Source organism: Carassius carassius, chromosome 9, assembly GCF_963082965.1.
Source record: "Carassius carassius chromosome 9, fCarCar2.1, whole genome shotgun sequence".
Lineage (NCBI taxonomy): Eukaryota > Metazoa > Chordata > Actinopteri > Cypriniformes > Cyprinidae > Carassius > Carassius carassius.
In genome coordinates this window covers 27,783,288-27,810,624 of record NC_081763.1, presented here as the reverse complement: position 1 = coordinate 27,810,624, position 27,337 = coordinate 27,783,288, and the positions used below count along the sequence as shown (strand labels likewise).

General features: G+C 37.5%; 1 protein-coding gene across 3 annotated transcripts; it reads right to left on the bottom strand.

The window, feature by feature from the left end:
• Positions 1–4,262: 4,262 nt before the first annotated feature.
• LOC132149480 (peripheral myelin protein 22-like) lies at positions 4,263–25,543 on the bottom strand. Of its 3 annotated transcripts, none has more exons than XM_059558757.1 (5): positions 25,525–25,543; positions 5,796–5,885; positions 5,546–5,639; positions 5,200–5,340; positions 4,263–5,106 (listed from the first exon to the last, which is right to left on the bottom strand). In XM_059558757.1, exons 2-5 carry the CDS (start codon positions 5,871–5,873, stop codon positions 4,946–4,948), a joined length of 474 nt encoding a protein of 157 aa, XP_059414740.1. In that variant the 5' UTR covers positions 5,874–5,885; positions 25,525–25,543; the 3' UTR covers positions 4,263–4,945. The 3 variants fall into 3 exon arrangements, with proteins under 3 accessions (XP_059414740.1, XP_059414738.1, XP_059414739.1); XM_059558755.1 differs by lacking the exon at positions 25,525–25,543 and adding an exon at positions 7,184–7,308; XM_059558756.1 differs by lacking the exon at positions 25,525–25,543 and adding an exon at positions 6,717–6,871.
• Between the last annotated feature and the right edge of the window lie 1,794 nt (positions 25,544–27,337).

Below are 27,337 nucleotides of genomic sequence, written 5' to 3'. Positions count from 1 at the left end.
CATGCCTGTTGAAAATACATTTTTGTGGCATTCTAAATGAGTACATGTTTAATGCAGCTAAAATGTGGTAAACCTAATGAATGCATGTTTTCTAAGCCTGGAATTGAAGAGCAGGCTGCCACTCTCAGTTAGAGCATGTGAAGAGAAAATAAGAGAGACATACAGATCCATACTAATTATGATCTTAAGGCACAGAATATACACTATCCGCAACCACAGGATTGCAGACAACTCCACTTACAGCTGGTTGAGTATGTAGGAGGTGTGCTCAACATTTAATTCTGCTGCAGTCGTGCAAGAACAAAACATAGAGTTAGGTTGTATGATTGTACCAAACAACCTAATCTAAGATCATTAAATGTGTTATACTTTGTCCATAATGGCATAATGTCTGAGTAGGTAGACATAGATTAAGTAATTACTTTTGGGTCTTTAATTAGTGTGGTCTTTATAGTATTAATTTGTCTGGTTTGTATTCTTGCTATTATCATGTGATCTACTGTACAGCATCAGTGCTTCACTGCCATTCACAATTCTTCTGCATGGACACATGGGATAATAGTATCACAATCTGGCTGGAAGTAGAACGTTAATCCGGGGGACTTTTCCCCTAGTGTTTCTACTGTGAATTCGGACAAACTACTCACTTCACATCAGTTTATTGCTTATAATGTAGTAGGGAAGTAAGCATATTCAGAGACATTTTGTTTTGATGATGCACAGATGTCAGCAGAAGTTGAAAAAGTCCACCTGAGACAAAATGAGAATTTGTGAGGTGTGAATGCAGGTGTGGAGAAAAACAACAGTGTTTATCCGCCGTTTCCTTTTCACACCAACTTAGTCATGTAATGTGTTGACGGCAGGCTCATTATGCATAAAAATAGCTCTGTGGTTTGGAGCTCAAATAATTGATGTAGTTTATCAAGCTTGCAAAAAGTCCTCCCTCTTATGTTGAGCTGGCATAGTCATTGTTTTAGGTTTAATCCGAATTAGAACTAAACATTTCTTTGGGGCTGGTTTTAACACCAGTTAATTTGGCCATTTGTTTCCATTACTTGCAGGAACGAGCCTGTAGCTCCTCAGAGCTTTTGAAAGTCAAAAAGCTAAAGAATACGGCTGCAAGAAACATTCCCCAGATCACTGTTTAGTTGACTGCGGAGGAATGCTTTGTCTCCTTTCAGCTCTGCCTAAATCACGAACTGAATCAGAATGTGAAGAGGTCATCCAGAAGAAAAGAAAGTGAGGGTCTGCAAGATGGGTTATTTAACACCTCTTCTCCACGCTCTTCATGAAATGCATTCCAATCCTTGCTGGCCAACTTAGAGTCTTAAGAGGAGACAAACTCCGAGATGTTTTTTGTCCATTATCTTCCTCTCCATCAGCATTCAGATGTCCATGTCTCAGTTCCCTGGAGGCTGGAAGTGAAGCAGAGAGATTTCTGGGTGTGCAAAGTTTCCTCCACTCACTCCAGTGGTGGGTCAGAGTTTAAAGGCATCTGAGATGTGCATCTATGGCCACTCGACCGTCAGTCAAAGCGACCAGCCAGCCGCACCCTAATGTGTATTAACAAGACAAAGAGCACGGGAGGGGCTGGGCTTTGATTTATTTGAGATTTATGGGCATGATGAAATCAGGCCTGAATATATGTGGTTTTCCCATTTTCTATATCATTTACTTAGATCTAAATGGACTACTTTTGTTCCAGGACATGGACGCCTGGGATGAAAAGCAATACATTGAAAGAGGGTGGTGAGGGGAGGGTTCCCGGCTGACCGGAGATGCTCTATTCAGGTTTCCTTCAGCTGCCGTGAGCCAGCGTGGATCAAAGAGGAGAAGAAAGAACACACTGGGTCCTTCAGAAGTCCCATTCTACTTCAACTCCATGTCAAGATGTTTGCTAAACACATGGTGAAACCTGTGGCTTTAAGTTAACATGTCTAAATGTCTAAACATAAAGGATAGAATGACTGTACTAAAAAAGAAAAAAGAAAACTAGCTTTGAGTTTCAACTTTGAATATGGTATACATAAAGATGTAAAATGACATAAAGTGTGATCACATTTGTGGTTGTTTTGTAGGCGAATTCAGTCATTTCAATAAGAATTCACCTGATCTGAGTTTTGCGAAAAGGCAAACAATTTTCCCAAGCAGATTTAACAATGGGCTCCAGTTGTGTGTTGAACGTACATGAATGTTACCATAAAGTTGTAATCATAGGTGGGAAATTTTCTTTAAGCTCTTAGATTCAGATTTTTTAAATGTGTTTATATTTCATTTACAAAGAAAAAAATATAAAAAACTAAGTTGCATGTACAAAATACCATATTACTGAACTATTACGATAGAATATATAACGGTTTCAAGTTATAGCACCTTAATAAACTGAAAAAACAAAAAGTAAAAACATCAGATGCACATTCTTAATTCAACAATTTGTAGAAAAGGGAAAAATCTTGTTAAACTTTATGAAGAAAAGGTACAACTTGCTTCAACAAAAGTGATCTGACATCATAGTAATGGCTTCCCAACTCGAACTCCTAGGACAATATGCCAGCATTATAATAACTAAGCAAATATACTGCCTAATCTCGTGGCTGTAAGTACTTTAAGAATACACAAAATCTGCATAATGTGCACAGGACTGCATAGTAACAGTGGTATGCTATATCAAACATACCCGATGTCCTCTTCATTGATAACCCCTCAAATACACCCCACTGATTCCCAGATGAAAGACTCCATGTCCTGCACATGACCCACATGGGTGATAAATAACCTCTAAGGTTAACCACGTTTGAAATGGAGCTGTGAGACCATCATGGGCCCCCAGAGTTTTCTTGACATTACCAATATGTTATCAGCACGCTCTGCCTTGTTTGAGCACTTTTGATGGTACATGTTTTGTGTTAAGAAAAAGACTGAATGGATACTTATAAAGTGTTGAATCAGAATCACATCTGTGTCTGTGAGGTATGTCTGTAGCAGAGGGTTGATGTGAATGTTGTGATGACTTCTGGAAGTTTTTTGGCATAGAAGAATAGTTTTTTAAAAAGTATAATAAAAATAAAACTTACCACTGATTCTACTTATGATAATAATTATTAAAGGATTTGACGTGCAATGTTGGTGAAAATTACCAGACAACTTTGAGGCATTTTAAAACCACACCAAATCGTGGGCTAACATCTCATCACCGTGTTAGACTTTTAACTGATGACGTTATCTACAGTATTTACATATCTCTTACAGCAAACATGTGTCTGGCGCCATCTAGTCGTCAATTCTAAAACAGCTGGAATGTGAAGCGCGTGGTGCGTCTTATTTATTTGTTACGTTATTATTATTACTATAATAATAATAATTATAATAATAATAATAATAATTAATATTAATTAAATATCAATTATTTTATTATCTATTCATATTATTTTATTTGCTTTATTCATGTATTTATTCACCCATTTATTCATTTGGTCTCTTCAAACACATACCCCTTAGCCAGTTATATGAAAAGATTTAAATGTCAGTATTTACAGTAATTCTGCCTGTTGAGATTGTTGATTTAGCAGCTGTACTTGTTTTCATGTTTTTACATGAAAATGAATGTTTGTGGGATTTGCCATATTAGGAATAGATCACAAATTTCAACAACAGCTACTGGATGAATGTTTGCTGGATATGTATAGACCTATACATTTCAAACAAGAGTGTTGTTTTATTTTTTACTTAAGTTTTGGATTTCTGATGCTCCAAACTCTGAGATGACTCACATGTAGTGCATGAAAATTCATCACTGTCACATCTGTTTTTCTCCTCCACTGACTGAAAGCCTGACCTCAGTCTCTGAGCTCCTCTTCGGGAGGGGTTTGCTTGACTTTTCAGATTTGTACACTTTGCATTGCATCTGGACACCAAAGGAGCCACCACTTCAAAAAGTCTCTATTACTGTATAATGCAGCAACTTGATGCTATTTGTGTCTTGAACCGTGTCCCAAATAACACACTATACACTATGCATTCATACACTATGTTATGCACCATGTACTCAGTCATGTAGTATAAGAATTATGAGGTTATTTTGTCATTCATAATCGGTAGTGTCCAACATTCCATATATATATATTTTTTTTCGGTTTACTTAAGGGCATCATCTGCGTAAAGTGCACTTTTTCTCATTGGAATTTTAGTGTGAACAGTGCACAAGTATGCATTTTGGGATGCACATTATGTCTTTCCGAAGTATTGAAAATTGAGACAAGGAAAAAAATGAGATATTTATTTTTTTCTTAAACAAACAAAACAAAACAAAAAAATAATACAGATAGACGACATCTCATAAAGTGTTATAATCACAGGTAAAATATGCATCATACAATGTTTTTGTGAGATTTAACACAACATTTGAGACTATAAGGTATATCTATAGCTATAACATTCAGCAATGGTAAATACATAGCACCGTTTCCAAGACTTTCCAACCACATAAGAACACAATTCTGATTTATTATCCTGGAATTTGGACATAAAGAGTCATTTCAAGTCTACGTCAACAAATTCCTTTTGCGAATACTATTTATTATGACATTTAAAAAAAAAGGTATTTGAAAAGGTTTATAACACACAATACAAAACAAAAAGAGATTGATACTTTTCCTACATCTCGCCTCCTAATTCTTAAAAAGTCAGGGCCTTCAGTGACACTTCATAGCATTACAATTTACAAAAAAGCCATATAAATGTGATATAAATAGGCTCACCAGCCAAAGACATCTTTTTTTGTGTCATGCACACTGTGTCTTTGCTGTATTCAATCTTCATGAACTGTCAGTTTCTTTGATCACATTAGGTCTAAATATTCAGACTTGGAGGAGAACGGCCATTAGGTTATGAGTCTGTCATCTGAGTAGTGTTCTCAGTTCTACAACAATCCCTGAGGGCTGAACTCTCATTTTTTCTTCCTCAGGACAATGTAAATGATGCCACTGATGAGCGTGAGAGGGAAAGCCAGCCAGGCCAGGACGAAGGCGTATCCATAACCATCACTCTCTTTTTTCCACTCTGGACTCATCACCGTGTAGATGATGGCCCCGCTCATCACAAACAGACCTTCAGAAAGAGGAAGAATAAATCATGTAGATGGGGTTCTTCAGTCGGGACATGTGAAATGGAATCTAACAGACCCGGAGAGGAAATACTCACTAGCAAGGACCTGGAAGACGGCTGTGAAAAAAAAGCGACCTCCCTGTACAAGAGTGAAGAGCTGGCAGAGGAAGATGATGAAGGACAGCAGGCAGAAAATGGTGGCTAGGACCATGAGGGCTTGAACTGCTTGAAGCCAGTCTGACAGATTGTAGAGAAACACAATCAGAACGAACACTTACATGGATAGTATAAACATATGTTTCTCTTTCTCAAATAAGAACACATTTAGTTGTTGTAGTCTACTGTTGTTGCATTATCGCCCATTTGGAACTTTTAAATAACTATGGAACATTGGACTCAATTTTAAAATCTAAAAGTGTTTTTAAAGACTGTTTGAACTCACCAGCATCACTAGTCCAACGGCAGATATATCCTCCATTACTTTGTGTGCAGTCAAACCAGAGGTCATAGCTTGATTCTCCATGTGTTCTCCAGGCCTGTTTTTTTTTTTTTTTTTTTTTTTTTATTAAATAAGAAACACCCATATTATTGCATATACACATAAACCAATCCTTCATTAAATTTCACCTCAAAAATACGACCCATTAACGCAAGGAAAACCAAGCGAGACGGACCTCAAAGATGATACTCACATTAGCACATGTGGAAATGAAGAGAATGATAAGGTCTGTCAGATGCAAGACTATCGTTGCGACCAGAATGGCCAGCATTTTGAGGTTCGTCTAAGAGGAAAGAAAGAAAGTAATCACATCGTCTCCTTGTTCACACACCTGGGGGCCTTATCAGCTCCCAAGCAGTTCCACATCTGACCACCAGATGGCACTGATGTCCAACGTATCTCAACCAAAAACACCACTTCAGTTCTGTCTATTTTCTTTTTTTCCTTTTCCTTCATATTAATCGACACCATATGTATTGTGGATACATTATGTAGATAATGACACTAATCACACTGCAATGTTTGAAAAGCCATTTAAATGGCTATATTTATCAGAAAAACACATCCCACATGCAGTCACGTCACGTTGTCCTTTTTCTCGAGGTGCCGCCTTTTTTTCGTCACATTTTAACTGTTTACCCCAAGAAATTAAAAGTTGCAAAAATGTAATAATCAAAACGACCAACGAGTAGCCTACGAACTGAGGCAGATTTCGGAAGCAGACAAAAAAGAAAGGAGGGAAAGATTCCAAAGCAGTTCACATGCAAAATTTATTATGACTGAAATCAAAACTTGATGTACTCCAATCAAAATACGATTATTATGACTAACAATGGAAAACTGATATTAATACTATAATTAACATAAACTTGAAAATAAAAAATAAAAACATAACAAATAGCGTAATTATAATAAAAAGGATGATGATGATGATGATAAACTTTGAATAAAACAGCAAACTTCCTGAGAAAAGGCAAACGATGTGAGGTTAGGACGCCTCCAGAAGGAAAATTATAGTAAACAAATGTGGCCGAGTATCTCCTGAAATGACGTGTGAATATTCCATAAATGAAGCAAATGAAAAGAAGAAAACCTCCATTGTTCTCCAACTTACAGGTGAGGGAGAGAGGGAAAAAAATCCTTGAAAAGTGAAAGAGAGCAGGAAGAAAACACTGGGCTGGTTGCCTTTACTGTGGGATCCCACTATTGATTCTCAGAGCACGAGTCTCTGTATTCCAGATGTAGTACCACAGCAGTATTTGGGTCTTTTTTTTTCATTTCGGGAATGTGAGAACACCGCCCTGGAGCGTCACGACGTCACACTCGTTCATTTCCCTCCCATTCTTCACAACTTCTCACTTTAAACGCTTAGATAGAAACATAGCTTAAATATGGAATAAAGCATTTATTCAAGCTCTTAAAACTTTTTCCAGAAAGGTTTTAAACTTAAATTTATGTTGGTAGAATTTAAGAAGTTAACCAGTTAGTAATCGTCATTCACAATGCTGTGTTATCATAAATTCATGATATTAGTTGTATGCATAGTATGTCACAGAAAGGTTTTGCGTTTTGCGTACTTACAGCAAGGTCAGCTTTGTCCTTCATTTTGAACACTGCGGTTTGGCCTAGAGCACGTCTCAATGTGTGTGTGTTCACAGTGTGTAGACTAGTGTGTGTGGAGCCCCATAGACCCCTGCCAGTGGCCCCACGGTATGCCCAGAATGTTGGCAAACAGATCAAAGTCGCTTTGAAGTCATATACAAACGGATTTCAACTTTTATCAAACTTTTTGAATAAAACATTTGCAAGACTTTCGCGTTTCTCCTCGTTACTCTTACACTTGCAAATGCTCAACCCTCTGAATGCTTGAACATGTTTTGGTGCAGTCAGTGTGGCTATAAGCGTCCCCTTCTTTGTCACGCGGCTCACGCCCTCATCATCAGGACTCCCATGACAGCAGCTGTGTTTGTAAATACAGTGAGGGAGGCGTTCCCTGTGCCAGGCCAGCCCTGTTATATTTTTCCCAAGTTCTCAAGTTTCAAGTTTATTTATAATGTGTACAATATCAGTGACAATTTGCACACTGAAATACTTAGGTTGGGGCTCCAGCATTCTACAGTAGTGCAATACAATACAAGTGCAATAAAATACAAACCAATACATATGTATACATATATATACATATATATACATATATATACATATATATATATATATATATATATATATATATATGTCTTGTATGTGCAGTCTGTATCCCTCTGCTTAGGGTTGGAGTGTCGGATGGTTTTGCTGCGGGTCGGCTCAGAAGCTCTGCTGTTCTGTGAGATGGATGGATTATGGGTCAGAGTAATGGGCTAGTGGCAGCAGGGCAATACATTTCCCCTAATCTAACCCGTTTGATGCAAGTTGTAGGGAGGGTGATAAATATTCAGCCTTGACTCACTGGCTGGCCACAGTCTGACATAGTGCTGGCAGTTGACCAGTTAAGCATCTTATTCTTGGTGCTCAGCAAGACTTTTTTATTTACCACTAACATATGAATTACTGAGCAGATTCTAGAAATATAAAAACCTATTAAATGACAAATAAAGATGCATATGTCATGTGACCATAAACCAACATCAGAACCATGAATACAAGAATGCGTTGGTAAATTATTGAAATATTCACTTAACATTTTAGGTCAAAGGGGTTTGACAAATAAGTTTGGGAAACCCTGGAATAATAAGTCATAAGAACTTCATATGACTTTACTTGGATCAGTAGGGAGTGATAGTCAATCATATTTTCATAAATTTGTTATCCAACATGTGATGTAAACTTGATTATGATTTGAGGGAAAATACCGAACCCAATGACTAAATGCTTTGTCATGAATTTAAATGCAAGCTGTGATGGTAATTTAAAAGTCCATCCAAAAGTTTTTTTTTTAAATCAGGTTTTGTATCCCAAATGATTAATGTGATCTCAGCCTTTCTAATCTCACGGTAAATAAACGGGGTTTCCTCCCTGTGAAGGTTAATTATGGCTCACATGTGCACAATGAATGATGCCAGAAATGTAATGTGGTTGTTTATAATATAGCTTGACAGAAAGAGCCACAGGCCATATGACTCCATCTTATTAAGAAGACGTCTATTTACAATAGTTAAATTCAATATTCTGACTTAAACATTTCCTTGTGCCGAAGCAGTCAAAGATGCCAAAGTGAGTCATGATTGAGACAGAGATGGTTTCAATCAACATGCTGCTAGAGTCAGAGAGCTCTTGGTCTGGCTTCATTTAGTTTATTGTCCACTAAACCAGCAGAATGGATCGTCCCAGTGTCATGAGCTGTATTTTAAGGCTGAACGTGGTTATAAACTGTACCACAGTTTGGAAAATCTCTTTCGCACCAACCAAGAAACTACGTCATAGTAACCGAGTGTGTATTTTGTTTGTTTGCTGGAAACCAACTGACATGACTGTACGATGACATCTAACCTTTGCACCACATCACTTCCAAGTCCTATCTCAAATATGCTTTGCAGTGATTGCATTTTATCACATACCAAAAGCTTGATGTCTCAAAACACATGTAGTGACTAAAATCTTTTCCCGTTATTAGAAGCTAGCAAGTGTTCTTTGTAACAGTCTGTCCCTAAGGGCCTGTCTGCTTCGAGAAGAGGCTGGTTCAGTATGAATGACACCTCACGGCAAGCCATGCCACATAAGGAAAGCGTGACAGTTATCAGGGACATTTCATTATTATTTTTGGATGTGGAACGACCTTGGGAATTTCACACGTGTCTGGAGAGAGGGAGGAGCCACCATCATGCTGGAGGGAAACCAGCGAAAAATAGAGCAAATGGAAGTCATTGACTCATATCAGAGCGGAAGAAAAAAAATCTTCATGGGTGTGGGCTGAAATGAGTATTATGTCACCAGTTCAGTGAGGGAGGACATCCTGAACAGATGAGGCTAACACTGAAAAGCACTGGGGGGAGGAGACGAGCCGTAATTCACATATGTCTCAGTGCTGAAATGGGTTAAATCAACAAATCACGGTACAGGTTTGTTGAAAACGTTGGCTGTCGCTTTGAATTCTGTCAACGGCATTCCCTTTTCCCTTTAATTTCCCATGCAACAAGATAGAAATATGAGCAGCTTTGTTGGCCTACCACCAGTTCTTGTGTAACATGTCTCTCAAGGCCTCTTCTATCTTGGACAAATGTTCACAGCTGTATTGTGGCATAATGAAAGATAAGGCTTTGTCTGTAGCGGGAGGGCTGTAATTATGTTTGCTGTTTTTACTTTACTCATTCTCTCAGACCAGATCTGTCTACATGAGTAGCTTTGAGATCTGTGTTGGATGTTTGTGTTTCGCTCAGCTGTAATCAGATATCAGGCCAGAGGGGCTATGAGTCAGCCTATACTGGCACACTTTTCAAGCCAATGTTCAAATGCCATAGCTAGTATGCAAAAGCCACTATTCACTGACTAGGGATCTATTTTTTATCATTGTAGGGTGGTTGTGTGCACAAACTGCTAATACACATGATATGCAAACCGTGTAAAAGGGAATTTTGCATCCAATGTCCCTTTTAAAATAAATAATAATTCTATTGTAATATAATTTAAATTTAAATGTATTTCTTTAATGCAAAACGGAATTTCCAGCATCACTTTATTTTGTGGAAACCATGATACCTTTTTTTTCAAGAATCTTGGTCACATTTGCTATTTTTCTCACACAGTATAAATGGGACTATTTGCAAACACATAGTTGCTTTGATACTTTAGTAAAGGGGCCCCTTGCTAGGGAATCATCGTATTTGGGGGTCCTTGGCTTTCTTGGGTAAACTTGAGACCTGCTGAATCACACCATGACCAAAGGGGAGATGGCTTAACTTAACTGGCCACCCCCATCCATCCCCTCTGCCACGGCCCCCTTCCACAGTAACAGTCGAATAAATAACAAACATAAACCATGACGAAGCCCAGGCCTCGGTGCTCCAGCCACCCCAACCATCTGTGAATCATTAGCCCTGGCTTCCTGTTTAAGACCACGTCTTCAGCACACACACCCCTATCACCGCGTCAGGCTCTCACACTCACTCTGATAGCGGGCCGAGGAGGCACCGGTGCACCAATGAAAGGTTTGAAAGGAATTGGATTTGCCCAGAGTCATTGAAGTGCTCAGTGAAGTGCTGGTTGAACAATGTCCACTGAGACCAATTCTGAGCTGAAGTCCACTTGAATTACAGCAATTGTTCCCTCCCGAGCCCCAATAACACATTCCTGCTGGTCTGACAGTACTATAAACATTGCATCTCTTACTTGATGTCTTTCGGATTTTATTTCAAATCATCTGAGGGAGCTGGTTCAAAAGAGATTACAATTATATTTTGCAATTATATTTAATATGCTTCCATCATATAGAGAACTGCATGGTCCACTATGGTCACATGACTTCAAGGTCACCAAACATCTTCTCTGAAAGTTATTCTAGTTTGTATGTTACGATTATGCACAAAAAGACTGTAAAGCAGACTAGCAATGCTGGGTAGTACATGTAATCTGGATTACATTATCAGGTTCCAAAAATGAAGTATGTGTAATTAGATTATATTAGGTTTTAAAATACTCACTTAAAAGACTACTGGGTTAACGAGTTTACATGCTGATGATTAATGCCTAACAACCTCTGTAGTCTCATTTAGCCACCATTCAGCAACCGTTTTTTTTCCAAGTAAAAAAAAAAATCACTAGGTGGTATTACTGATGCATTTTATGTTGTATAATAAACATGAAATTATGTTGAGCTTGTGTGAACCATAGAACCAAAAACCCATCCAAACAAACATTGACTTCAAGACAACGGAACTGGAAGTGCTAAAATGCTAACTCATTTCTGAGTTTTGGCCTACAGAAATGTGCATATACAAAAAAATAAAAATAAAAAAAATCCCTGCAGGATTCTGTTGTGTTACACACAGCCAGAGTCATCTAAAAAATGAAATCCCACTTATTAACTGCCATTAATACGAGCTACGACAGCTGTTAGCACTAAAATTACTCTGGGCTTCATGAGGGATGGGTTGGGACAGCAGAGGTCATCTTAGGAGACCCCTGTGGGAAGCATTTCCAGCATACCTTTGCCAGAGCTGTCCCCAAATGTGGAGAGCTCAGCATGTCGTTCCCTCATCCCAGGGTGTTGGCTTTATATGGTACAAGCATTGATGCCAATCACTTCTTATTCTTAGAACAGAATGAGAGGGATGAATAAAGCGTATCATTTTCCTTCATTATTTGTAAAAAAAAAAAAAAAATCAATCATTGTTTGTGTATGACGCTCAGGGAAGCCCGTTCTCATTGACTGAATCTATCAAATATCTCAGCAGAACACAGATGTAGAGAACACCAGTCTTCAATATGCACAGACATTTTAACAAAGGCTATTTTTGGGGCCTTTTTACAGTCGCATATTAAAGCACACTGTGTGCTTGCAGAGTGACAGGACTAAATAGTGAATTTAGTTGGTAAGGGTGTTTGATTCCGAGATTTTCAGAGCTGACTCTGATTCCTGACTGACCGTAGGAGAACTGACTCTGTTTACTTACAGGGTCAGCAATAAGACTAGTTACAAGGTTGCAAACATTATATTACACACTAAATGTAGGCTGTTCTTGTTTTCAGACACAAAGCATTAAAGGTGCAGTATGTAAGTTTTTGACTCTACTAAAGCAAAAAACACCATAATATGTTTGCAAATATTTTAGAAACATGCTAAATTAACATACTTGTTTATCTGAAAACAATGCTACAGTAAGTTATTCTCCTTTGAAGATGTGCATTCTGGGCCAGAAAGTCGGTCTCTGTTTTGGTTTGCGAAATCCTCGCACTGTCAGTTTACCCAGTTGTATTTCCACACCCCGGGTTGCCAGATGGTTGCCATTATTTTAGAGTTAAATAAATTAGAGAGAATGTATTCTTTGAAGTAATATAACGGCCAGCATTGTCATGCCTTACCTAACACAAAAAAAAACTGCTTGGACATGAGAATATTCAAAGATACTCAAAATAATAACTAAATACATACAATGATTTCTGACACAGGAGTTGAAAACTGTAGTATTCTTGATCCATCGCAAATGGATCTTTCGATGAAACGCCGGACTTCAAGTCTATCGCTCCACTCAGTCTATCTGCCCCATTCTTACAATCAACTGCAGGCTCACAATCAGACCCGCCTCCATCATATTAACAACCGATGAATTGAATCAAGTCCTGACTCTCTCCAGCACAGCAGAATACTGAGCAATTGTTATCCTGTCGAGTCTGAATGAAGGCACTATGTCATCCTCATGAAAAATTGCAAAGACTGGGACACTGGAACCTTACATTCTTATTTTTCCTTTTCCGATAATCCATTTTACTCAGATACGTCATACCGAAGAAAATATGTTATGTTGATATGTTGAATAAGATATGATGTTACTTCCATTTCACCATGACTTTACCGTTATGCCTCATTAATCTTACTGTGCAAGTGGAGTCCCTTCTATTTTTATCAAATGAGATGGAACATGTCATTGTTTGTGAACAACGAGATTATCCAGATCTTGAGAATGAACAGGAATTTCACTTAAGCTTTTAATCCAGCTATTAACCAACAAACATGCAAGGACAGTTCACCTAAAAGCCTGTTTCTTGAAACTTACAGAAATATTTAAACAAAGTTATCAGATCGCAGCATACAAAGAAAAGGGGAAAAAACAGAGCGTGTTTTACTGTTCCTGAGCATCACAAAACTAGCGGTTGACTATACACACTCTCTTGGTACACAGCCGTATAATGTGTTGAAATAGGGTTGATTTGAATTCCAGGTAGACCCCTTGCCAGTCAGCTTCCACAAAACTCTCATAAACGTATGGATTAAAACACATTGCTCAACATTTGGAGAATACTCACAATGAAGAAGAGCACATTTTTTATTTCCAGTTTGAACTGCACACTTTTATTCTGGCTAGACTGTGACTGGATTAACAAAAATTGGTTAAATTGACACTTTAGAAAGACTTTTGAGAAATATGGAAACAAAATATGATGATTGAAAACAGTCAATAGACCTGAAGAGAAAGAGGGCTTACTCCCTTCTCCTTTCAGACTGAATGAAACAAAAAGCAACGTGCTGCTCTGGAGAATTTGAGCATGTATCTAGCGAGTTCTGTGGATTGCAGAAGGGGAATCAAAAGTTAACCCTTTTCTTTCTCTTTTGTTCGGTTGGGGGTGGGAAACAGCGGTGTAACCAGAGACTGTGTTTGTTTGAATTCATCCATTATAAACTTAACCTTTCAAAACGACCTGGGTTCTCATTATATTGTGCCTGGCTGAAACTTTTTGAGTTCCTACAAGTCTTTATGTGAATTTACTGAGCTTAATGACAACATGCAGAGTCATAATCACACATGCAACCCTTCCAAACTGCACACACCAAAGAAAAAACTAAAAAGTGCACATGCATATACAGAACAAAAAAAAGTGATTAAGGTGACATGTAGGCCAGTTTCATTGCGCCGTTCCCAAAATATTTAGCCAAGATGAATGAACAGATGAGCCCCACACATGAATATATGAGCAGATAAGTAACAGTGGTTTCTCTCTGGGCCATATGTGGAGACAGACGATCCCAGCTGCTGCCATTATCACACACAGTAACAGAATTTTTTTGGGAAAAAATGCCAAACATTTTTTAATGAAACATTAAATGATAACTTAAGTAGCATTATAAACATTGCCATATTTGCAGCTTTATGTTTGTTTTGTTCTTAAAATGCCTTTACATTGTCAATATTTTGTCATGCAATATTCATTCATTTTAGTCCATTTTACTCTGACTGAAATGGGAAATAATAAAAATAAAACTTTTTACAATAATAATAAAAAAAGTTACATATATAATACAAAAATAATCTTACACTAAAATATGCAAAATGACAATATCATGTAACTGCAGCCGACCAAACATTTCAAAAAAATATTCATATTATATAAGAAACTTATTTATATAGTGTATACATTTTGAAAAATGTATTGCATTAACATTGTTATGGCGACAGTGTATTTCAGACATGAGCTACACTCTTTAAACAGAAGATAACTTTCATGTTCATCTGTGCATTCACTACTATTTTTTTTAAGAAATAATTTTATTCAGCAAGGTTGCATTAAATTGATCAAAAGTGACATTTACAATGTTACTAAATATTTTTGTTAAATGCTGTTCTTTCAAACTTTATATTCATCAAAGAAACCTAAAATAAGTTTATCACAGGTTTTTTTTTTTTTTTTTTAATCAAGCAGCTTTCAACACTCATAATACTAATAAATGTTTCACAGCATATCAGCATTTTGGAATGACTTCTGAAGAATCATGTGACACTGAAGACTGCAGTAATGATGCTGTAAATTCAGCTTTGAATCACAGCAATAAATTACATTTTAAATCAGTCACATAGAAAATATCTATTTAAAATTGTAATATTATTCCACAATATTTGTTTTGCTGTATTTACTATTCTACATGCATCACAAATAGCATATGTTGTTCTAGAACTTGAAAATACCTTTCAACATTGATGGTGCCTTTCCAGATGTGTAAGCTGCTCATGCCTCACACACTCATGCAACTCCATACCATCAGAGATGCAGGCTTCTGAACTGAGCGCTGATAACAACTTGTGTTGTCCTTGTCCTGTTTAGTCCGGATGACATGGTGTCCCAGTTTTCCAAAAAGAACTTCAAATTTTGATTCGTTTGACCACAGAACAGTTTTCCACTTTGCCACAGTCCATTTTAAATGAGCCTTGGCCCAGAGAAAATGCCTGCGCTTCTGGATCATGTTTAGATATGTATTCACCGACAATGTTTTCTGGAAGTATTCCTGAGCCCATGTTGTGATTTCCATTACAGTAGTGTTCCTGTATGTGATGCAGTGTCGTCTAAGGGCCCGAAGATCACGGGCATCCAGTATGGTTTTCCAGCCTTGAGCCTTACGCACAGAGATTGTTCCAGATTCTCTGAATCTTTGGATATTATGCATTGTAGATGATAACTTCAAACTCTTTGCAATTTTTCTCTGAGAAACTAATTTCTGGAGTTTGCTCCACTATTTTTCGCCACAGCATTGGGGGAATTGGTGATCATCTGCCCATCTTGACTTCTGAGAGACACTGCCACTCTGAGAGGCTCTTTTTATACCCAATCATGTTGCCAATTGATATAATAAGTTGCAAATTGGTCCTCCAGCTGTTCCTTGTAGTACATTTAACCTTTCTGGCCTATTATTGCTACCTGTCCCAACTCTTTTGGAATACGTAGCTCTCATGAAATCCAAAATGAGTCAATATTTGGCATGACATTTCAAAATGTCTCACTTTCAACATTTGATATGTTATCTATACTCTATTGTGAATAAAATATAAGTTTATGAGACTTGTAAATTATTCCATTCCTTTTTTTACTCACAATTTGTTCAGTGTCAACTTTTTTGGAATCGGGTATGTACACTCTTAACAATAAAGGTTCTTTATTGGCATCTGTGATTCCATCAGGAACCTATAACATCCATGGAATCTTCTATGATCATGAAAGGTTCTTTGAGGAACCGCTATGAAAAACCCCCTTTTGGGACCTTTATTTTTGTCCATACACACAGATCTGTGCAAAACACACACATAAACACTGACAGAGGTATGAGAGCCAAAGACACATTTGCACACACCACAATCAGTTTCATCCAAGTCCCATTTTCCTCAAGTGGCTTTACTCAACTTTAGGGTTTCACACCCACATGCTGATCTAATTAATCTTTTCTCTCTAGCGATTCTGTATGACGGAGGATGAGTGAAATTGAGGTGTTTCAACATCGCCACATTTTTTTTCAAGGTCAAAAGAAGGTGAACTGCTTGGGGAGGAATTCTGCGTGTCATGTAACCCAGGAACAGCCTCCCCAAGTGAAAATAAATATGCCTGTTTTAACTCTTTACATTTTATTTATCCTAAAAGAGAGGAATGTTTTATGATTGCATGCCTTCATGGAGGTTTGACTAAATTAAGTTGTACGCAGATGAATAGGTTTATGAATTAAATCAGTTGAGAGCTAGTCAGGAGTCAAGAGTTCACAAAATGTTTGTATTTCAGACAGGCAGAGAAAGACCTTCATCACTGAGGCATACGAGTATATACACATACCAGCCAATATTAAAGGGGCCGTATTCTGCTACAAATGCTTTTTCAGTATTATTTTCAGCCATCAAACCACCTAAAAATGTTTTTTCACAAAACAATGTCATAGCCATTTCATTTCATACTTTTCACCCTTGTGCCAACCCTTTTTGTTAAACTGCTTGTCCTTTAAGACTGTATGTGAATAGTCACTTTTTATGATTGGCTAACATCTTTGTATGTGAAATGAGCAACAATACTTCCGTAAACTTGAAATATATATTTCAGGTAGTACTGCACAATGTCAGTACTGTGATATAGGCTAATAACTCTCTTTTTTTTTTTTTTTTTTTTTAACTCTATTCGCTTTATGGTTACTTTAAGTGGTTTGAGTGTAAAGAATATACTTAAATGCAAATACTCACATTTTTCAAGTTTTTGCCAAAATTGTTCAACCCTAAAAGGATAGTTCATAATCGGGGTAATTCAATTCATTTTATCATTTCATTTCAAACACTCTTAAAAGTAAAGGTTTGGCATCCTTGCCATAAAAGAACCATTATGGGTTGCCCAAAGAATCTTTCAGTGAACAGTTCTTAAAAGAACCATTTGTTTCTTAGTGTCTTTTTTTTGTTTAAAGAACATTTTAACAATCTAAATAAGCTTTATTTTTAAAAGTGTTTGGTAACTAAATCCATTTCTACGTTTAGGAGTTGGGGTTAGGTTAAGGTCTCAAAAATACTTTAGTATAAAGGTGGTTAAAACCACTTCTGTGTTTTGCTTTCAAACATGTGATAATATTTCCGGCATTATTTAACACACGATAACATCTGAAGATTGCAACGGCTTGACAGAATCCACTAAACTGAGGACATTTTGATACTGCTCAAATGTATGATTTCTGAATATCCCAGTACATTCAGTACATTTTTCATGTCCCCTTTGTACAAGTGCACTCACAAACCTTCGCCCATTTGGCAATACGTTGTGTCTCAGCTGTGATTTACTCTCGACTCTTTACAGATGCCTTGGTGCAGTGCTGAAATGAGCTGGGATGAAGTGCTCAGGGAAATGTCAAACATGTCAGTATTTTTCCTCCTCCCTCAGCCAGCCCAGCGATGGAAGACGTCAGCCTATGGGACAGGACAGACCGAGAGGATGCCAAATTGTTTTGTAGCAAGGACTTGGACTGATAAAATAAGGATTCTTAAAGACAATCCATCTCATTGTTTGCAATCTTGGAGAGTGGACGTGAGAAGATCAAGTCAAAACAGGAAATAGTGTAATGTAATGGAAAAGTCAGTGTTTCGCTCTGAGCCAGGACTGATATTAATGAACCACTGTAAGATCAGCATGTTTATGCACAGAGTGGACACTATGTGCCTTTTAAAGCCATTGAAGGAATGCTCAGCGGATTCATCCCTGCCTGCTAAAGGGCCTCTGGCAAGTAACAGGAGTCTGAAATATAAAAATAACTTCTTTTGATATCAAGTAGACAGACCATTTCTGTAAATAGCAGATGCTATTGTAAACGTTTGTATGTTGTTTTGCATGCTACATAATATGCAATCAGTGTATATGCATGAAATACCTGGATGATATATAACATAAAATAAGAATGTGAAAAGAAAAATACCACAATGTTATGTGTTGAACATGATCTTCTATTTACAATGTCAAAAATGAACCAGAAGTAATATTATCCCCAATTTAAAATCTTCTCATTTGCCCCGTTTCCACCGCAGGAACTTTACCCAGGAACTAGGGACTTTGGCCTGGTACTCTGTGTGTTTCCACCGCAGGAACCAGGAACTAAATAAAGTTCAGAGTAAAAAAATGCCCCTCAGAAAGTCCCTGCTGGCGAGGTGGTACTTTTTCAAAGTTCAGGAACTTTCGGGGGCGGGACTTGGGCACTAAACATCCTGATTGGTTGAGTTCACGCAGCATTGGTTGAGTTCAACCACCATTTATTAGGATCAACATTTTCAAAATATTACTGTTATTGTGTCATGAAATGTAATTTTAAAAGTATTTCAGGCGAGAATGTAGTTGTTTAAAACTCAAATCTGTGGTTTATTTATAAAGACAGCGCCTATTTAAAAATGTCACGCGATCAGCGGGAGCTCAGTGATCATCTATCCACCGAGAAGCAGCCTCACCTCGGCTAGACCTTCTGATATACGTCCGCTGGCTCTGATGTCTCTTTAGTAGTTAAACATAAAATATAATTCGTTTTGGGTAAATCTAACAGGTTATCTTTGGTCTGTATTCAATTTATCTATATGTTAAAATGAAAATAAAAAAGGCGAATCTATATAATATTTCGTTTCATTGTAATGGCTGTATATACACATATCCCTGAACTAAGTGCATTTCTGCAGCTGTTATTATGTTTAAATGAAAACGAAAGGAGGCAGTGGTATTTGATATCCGATTTCGTTTTATTGTAAATATACAGAGAGGAAAATTGCAGTAGCCATGGTCAGCTTGAGTTCAAGCAGCATTTATTCGGATCATTTTCAAAATATTAGTGTTATTGTGTCATGAAATGTAATTTTAAAAGTATTTCAGGCGAGAATGTAGTTGTTTAAAACTCAAATCTGTGGTTTATTTATAAAGACAGCGCCTATTTTCGCCGATCTCAGAGACGGTCAGCTCCACGCAATCAGCGAGAGCTCAGTGATCATCTATCCGCCAAGAAGCAGCCTCACCTTGGCTAGACCTTCTGATGTGTGCCGCTGGCTCTGATTTCTCTTTAGTGGTTAAACATAAAATATAATTCAGCTGCAGGGTAAATCTAACAGGTTTTCTTTGGTCTGTATTCAATTTATCTATATGTTAAAATGAAAATAAAAAAGGCAAATTGATATAATATTTCGTTTCATTGTAATGGCTGTATATATATATATATATATATATATATATATATATATATATATATATATATATATATATATATATATATATACACATATCCCTGAACTAAGTACATTTCTGCAGCTGTTCTTATGTTTAAATGAAAACGAAAGGAGGCAGTGGTATTTGATATCCTATTTCTTTTTATTGTAAATATACATAGAGGAAAAATGCAGTAGCCATGGTCAGCTGACTGAATTTATCAAGTACACTGCTGTTTACAGATTTACCGGACTTGCGTAGTCGCGGACATCACACTCCCGAGACGAATGGACAAAGTCTGAACTACCAAGGAGGATGCACATCCAAAATCAGCGTACTTTGTATTGAGAAACGCGCGCAGACCTACGTCACCAGTCTATTTGCCTAATCTTCCCGGTACTTTACACCGCGGTGGAAACGCAGAAAGCAACAGGTCTGGGGGGGAAAAAGTTCCTGGGAAAAAAAGTTCCTGGTACAAATGTTCCGGGTAATTTCGGTGGAAACGCGGCAATTGACTGAAACAGCAATGAATAAATAAACAAATCAATCAATCAATCATTCAATAAGTATACAGTATATACTTCAGCAGTATTACTGGAAATATAGCTGTTGTTCCAAATATCTGCAGCCTCATGCACAGTTGTGAGTGTGATATTGATTTTATACAACAGTACACATGGAGTTAACACTCAGCAAATTGTAAGACACATTCATGTATTTGAGTTACACCTTTCTCCAAGATGAGACAAGTTCCAAACAATTCCAAAGCAGCATGAAACATCAAGCAACACAGTGTTGATGTTTTCTTCATGAATTTCACTGCCATTCACAGCTCCCCTACTGTGGCCTTATGGGATAGAAAAGTGTCCATCAAATGCACACTTCATGATCTTGGTGAATGTATTAGATCATCCAGGTACTTTCTGCTTACTGTTTCAGGCATTGCATTTGGACATCCTACTATATTCATATACTACATAGCAAGTAGGCATATCTAGATGCAGGAAGTTAGTTCTTGAATGAATCAGTGTGTTTGAAAAAATCTTTTGATTGAATGATTCAATGAGTCACTTGTTGCCACCTACTGGTGTAACAGTGTAACCTGCAGAAAAGGTCATTTTAAATTCCCCACCAGTCGAGTGATGGAAATCGCGAAAAGTCTCAAATCTGTTGTGAAGAATGTTTAATCATGTTTGTGGCAATTTATCCATGCTTTTCAAAAAGAACTGCATTCACACCCTATGGGAAATAAAACAGATGGTGCTGGAGTGGGGTTGAAAAGGAGGTGGAAGTCTGCAGGGGTTAGTGTATAATACATGCCAAAAGCAAGTGACCCCCTGTGATCTCCAACTTCCTGGCCAGATCTGACCCCATCATCACCCTGCGTGCTTTCTCTATATTGGACTACACACCACAACCCCAGTGCCGAACAAGGCCTGCATTATGTGGCTTTTTGTAAACAGAAAAGCATGCGTGCATTGGGTGTTGTCTTTTTATTGGTGGGAACTTGCTCAATTTCATGGGGGAGATTCCACAAATCATAAAGTACACCACAGAAAATAGTAATAAATTAATGAGTGAGGGAAAGGGTGAAAACGATGGAGTAAGAGAGACTGAGAAGACACCCATGCACATACTTTGGGTGTTGATGTGTATTCTAACACATAGCTCAATGCATTTAGCACTCTGTATGGGATCTGACATCTGGACATGTTTGCAACAAAATACAACAAATGTCACAGCTAATACAATGACTGTCTAAACATTTGAACAAAATATAGCTACATAAGAAAGCCTAACTAAATCTGGACAACTGCAATTTGACCAATCACAACCAATTGCCCACAAAAAAAACAGTGTACCTTTCTAGATTTTTTAACTATCATTAACTATCATTTTTGCATTATTGACACTGTTTTCCTAATGAATGTTGTTCAGTTGCTTTGACGCAATGTATTTTGTTTAAAAGCGCTATATAAATAAAGGTGACTTTGACTTTGATTTTGATATTCCAATGCAAACTAGTTATTGATATCCTGAATATTCAGTTAACCACTTAAGAATCCATGGGCAACAAAGATTGTGTGGAAAGTCTTTTTTCCTCACCTTATTTCATTGACTTAATATTTTTTAAATGTTTTAATCCCTTAGATACACAACTACGTCTTGTTTTCTGAAACGGGACAGTGAGAGGATGGTCTTGTTTCCAATAAACATCTATTATTGTGTAGCTACTTCATTTTTATTTTTTTTTTTAACTGACAATAAGGCTAAAAACTCACCCGTCCACTTGAATGTGCAACGCTGTTGCTCCTTTTTGGTGAACGAGAAGAGACTGCATGGCCTGCTCCCACTGTGAATGCTGTAATCTGTAAATACGCATCAATTTTATCAGCATCTCATGTTTTTAAATCCAAAAACATACTGTGTGAATGGCCCATAAGTGAGCGTAGAGCAGATGGAATATGCTAGTATACTAGATCATGTTTTGTCTGCAAAGCTGCTATTAAAGTACATTAAATAGCTTTTCATTTAACAGTTGAAGTTTACAGTCCCACTAAAGTGGCAAATGCATCTCGATTTAGGAGTGAGTATTTGAGCCTACTCCAGTGGGCTGTGATTTATACAGGAAAACGGCTTATTGCAACAGACAGACACTCTGGAGGAAAGAGAGAAAGAATTACAATCCGAACATAAAAAAAGAATCTAAACCACATTCATACGTACAAATTGTAGACATAAAACACGGTTACAAGTGGGGACATGTGGACGCCTTGTCCTTTTCGTTCTAATTCATGCTGATTTTACAAACCCTTTACAGGCACATCAAACATTCATCCCAAGCAAACTGTTCCTCATCCATGTGTGTGGTCCCATGGGCCCAGGGTCAGAGGTCACTGCCAAACTGCCGTATGTTTACATTTTCCAATCCTTCTCAGACCACAAGTTGGAGTTGTCTATCGCCATGTACTGAAGAGCGGCTTGCACTGCAGCTAAAAAAATACATTTGGAAAATGCTTGATGGAAAAAGCAGTTCTACTGTTAAATGAGTTTCAAGCAAAACTAGTGCAGTCGAGTATTCTTTCCATTTGGGTTTTATAATTTTTTTTTTTAAAACACTTTCCGAAGGTGCTGTAAAATTCAAAGCCCTTTGCTCACAGCGGTTACATCTGCAAACACATGAAGCACAAGAACAAAACTGTTTCTGCAGCACTGGATATCATGGCCTGGCTTCCCTCCTCATTAATGTTGGATAAAACAGGAAAGACATTTATAATGTTACAAAATATTTCTGTATCAACCTATTTTTTTTTTTATTCTTCAAAGAATCCTGAAGGATCGTGTGACACTGAAGACTGGAGTAATGATGCGGAAAATTACAGAAATAATTTACTTTATAAAATATATTACAATAGAAAAGTTATTTTAAATTTAACTAACATTTCACAATATTTCTGTTTTTACTGTATTTTCGATTGAAGAAATGTAACCTTGGTTGAGCACAGAAGACATGCAAACAGATTAAAGATTTATTTACCCACCCAAAACTTTTAGTGTTGTGACAGCCCTATTTTTTAATGTTAACTCTCTGTTTTATAGGTATAATGTAAATCTTTCCCAGATTAAAAGATAGTCCCGTTTAACTCAACTCTGCAGTCTTGGAGTTTAAACTGCACTACAAAACCACAGCATTTACACTTTGTTTATAAATCAACTTACAAATGTTGCACTTACTGTACAATCGTTTCTTTACATTTAAGTTGGGATAGTAGAAAAGTATCTAAAATTGAAAAATCACACACAGCACTTTTAATCAGTATGTTTTTGTGATGTACTACAGAAAAGGAAGATACACCCATCCTATTTGTCCCAACTGTTTGATTGTGTCTGCGGGGAAGCCTCAGACATGTGTTGCGCCATGTATACGATCATTATTTGCTGGAGATGACAGGCTGTCTGGTTACTGTCAACTCAGGCTTTCAAGCTAAGTGTCTGTGATGTTTCACATCAATGCTCATGATCACAGCTGCAGCCCATGGACGGGTTTCCCTCCTGTTCGCTTTCTAGCATTCCAGAAATAAATCCTGAGTCAAACTAGATTGCAAAGACAAAGGAAACCCCCTGCATGTGCTACACTTGGAGACACAGGGTGGAGGGTGGGGTGAATACAATTGGACTGGAATCCAAAGGCGGCTGAATTGTGTACGTGTGTCTGTCTAGAGACACTGAAGTCAAGGGAGAAAAAGAAGTTAATCGTGCATTCTGTTCCACTCCTAGTTTTACCCCATCCCCCTTTTTCCTAATCCCGTCCTCCATCTCGCTCTTTCAAATCTCAGCTCTAGCAGGTTGCTTAATGGTTTCCAGATTTCTTCATGCTGGTGTCCTATTGGAAGGAGGGTTGCCACCTTCAGCAAGGCAAAATAAGGGACAGCCCTCATCATTAGTTACTGGACAGATCCATTTAACTCTCCCATTCAGCCCTACATCTTCTGAGAGCCTCGTGTTCAAAGCGAGGACATGAGCGCTAGATGTTTTAAACCGTGCAGGTTTACTGGAAAAAAGACGCAAAAATACAATCACGCAAACAATGAATTTCTCTTATGACATTTATTTCATTATAATTGTGATAAGTATTATAAACAGTGCACAATACCTATTTGTTGATTTAACTATGGGTTGGCCTTTGTAAAATAGGGGACAAATCGCGTCCCGTATGGTTTGATACGGCCGCAGTTCTGGCAGCTCACGTTGATAAAGCTTCAAATATTTACAAACAGCGACCTCATCTGGTTATGTAGGAGAACAGCAGGAAACTACTCTCAGCCTGGACGAGCTATGATTTTTAAGCAAGAACAGCACAAGAAGGCCTGTACAATATATATATATATATATATATATATAAAGTCATTTAGCAGACACTTTTATCCAAAGCGACTTACAAATGAAAACAATGGAAGCAACCAAATTAAAACAAAAGAGCAATAATATACATACTTATATACATGTATGTATGTATGTGTATATATATATATATATATATATATATATATATATATATATATATATAGGCCTACACACACACAAAGTTAATCAGGTGATCCAGAACCCTCGGCGATTTTTATGTGTTATTGGAACTGTTAAACGTATTTTCTTCCGCTTGCAATAGGTCTTGTAATCTATTCCACAGGAGCATGTGCAATAATCGTTCATGGTTTGTGCAACAATTATGAAAAAAAATTTTTTAAACACTTTCTTTTTAAGACCTGTAAAATGTATTATTTTATATTGTGATTTTATGTGTATACTTCAATTTAGATTGTTTTAATATATTATTGCATTTACATAGCACAAGGATTCGGTGCCAAAAACAAACGAACAAATCATAACACTAAAGTACTCTGCTAAAGAAAGGCTTTGATCCTGTTCCCTGGTGAGTGTCATATAGGGACGCTGTGCATACGGATGGCCGCTAGGTGGCAGGATGTATTCACAACACTTTTTATAGTGATTTAAAGAATTTAAAGAAGCAGCGTGTTTATGAAATGATGGATTTTTTGTCAAGCCAAGATTTATTAAATTTTCTTTTATCTGAAGCGAAGGAACATTAACACCTCACAAACTTTGTAGGGCAGCAGGCAGATCAATCAAACCACTTTGCTTTTAAAACTCAAATCAATCACTTGTAAATTTGAGCTGGGAATAAGGGGCTTTTGAGTTTCACCTGTAGGCTACACGCAGCTACAATACGCGAAAGAGCTTAATGTGATCGCTGATATCAGTTAAATGAGTGAGTGTGGATTCTCTTTACTCACATGAAACTTTCATGTAGATCTCTTGTTGCAGTGGTCTGATTTAAAGATCTGCATGTGCTCGGTCAAATCAAGTCTTCTTTCCTTTAGCAGCAGGTAACGCCTCCCTCAGCCTCGGGTAGCCTGTCAGTGGATCTGTAGCCTACTCATCTATGTAGTGAAGGTCTTCCCAAGCTAGCTTGCTCCAATAACCGACACACAGCAAAATAAAGCCAAATCAAAAAGGTTGTTTACTGACGATCCCACTGACCCTGCAGAAAAAAACCCAACTAAAACCAGTCTAAACTAGCTGGGTGGTTTTAGCTGGTCGTCCAGCCTTGTCTAAGCTGGTCAGCAGGCTAGTTTTAGTGGGGGTTCGGCCTCTTCTTTAGCAGGTCAGAGACTACTTCTAGCTTATAACAGCTAAGACCAGCAAACCGGCCTAGGCTGGTTTTAGCTGTTTTTTTTTTTTAGCAGGGGAACCAAATGGTCACATTTGCATTTTCTCCTTGAGAACTTCAAACTTAAGCCACTTGCACAGTACACCATGAAATAGCCCAATCTTAACAATGAAATAAAATTTCTAAAATGAAGAAAAGGCACTTGAGGACAACTTTTAATTTTATTTAAAAATATAGCAGTTCTAGCCTTGAAAAGGCTGGCAAGCATGAATATATACATGATTAACATATAAACTGTTGCAAAGATAAGCGAGACAAACAGCACTATTATCACAAAGTGGGAAAACACGAAGATAAACTTCTTTAAATCCATCTCACACACAGCCACACAGTTTCAGATATCAACAGATTTCTCTCTTTTTACTTGTGTTTTTATCTTGCCAAATTTAAAATTGACCGCTAGCACAAGGATATGCAAATAAAACAGAATGCTGTCTACAGTAATAAATCTAAGATGGATCGTTTGGACCATTTATTACTGTAAACAAAAATTCTTAGCAAGAACACTATTATACATAGTAGATTAAGGCAAAGCCTTATTCATTCACCATGTTAAATGATTCATAAGCCAGGCTTACTAGGCAGTACACACTAGATTAGATTTGGCACTTTTCTGCTTAAGGCTGGCATGACCTCAAGTATGAAGCAGCTGAGATTTCCCAGTAAATCCCATGTTACTGTAGGCTTGAAGTCGAAGACTTGTCTTCACAGTGCCTGATCCTTAATTCAGATACAGCAAGTCTGCACACTATGCAGTTAATTCACATGTGAAGATCTGCAGTAATAAAGGCCTCATTTTAGTCATGATCATCTGCTATATACGTTATGTAGACATATGTACACAATTCAAAAGATCAAACGGAATTGATGAATGTTAGTGTCTTTGCTCAACAGTGCCATAATTTGCTAAAGTCAGAGTTATCACAATTAATACAACTGACATGTTTACTAGAAGACATGATTTAACAACTGACTTACTTGACACATATTGTTTAACCAATGGTGTAAATGTTTCAATGACAGCGACAACCAAACGGATCAAAAACTCCAGCAATAAACAGCAGTAGTTCCCCTCACACGCCATGAACAGCAGGAAGGAAGTGGTGAGATATGCAAGACACTGAGCAAACAACTACTATGCAAAACACGTACAGACTGAAAAATAAGATCTGATGGAGGGACACCAGTTGCCAGTCTTCCCAAAAGTGGACTATAATCAGTCTCTGAAGAGGTTCTCAAACATCCACCGCCTTCAAATCATTGCCATTCGAGCTCAGACCTGCGTGGTGTGTTATCTGTTGCACAAGGACATTTTCTGAGCTTCTTAACCACAGTTGTTTTTAAAATGGCAAGTTTACCGGATACATGACTGAATT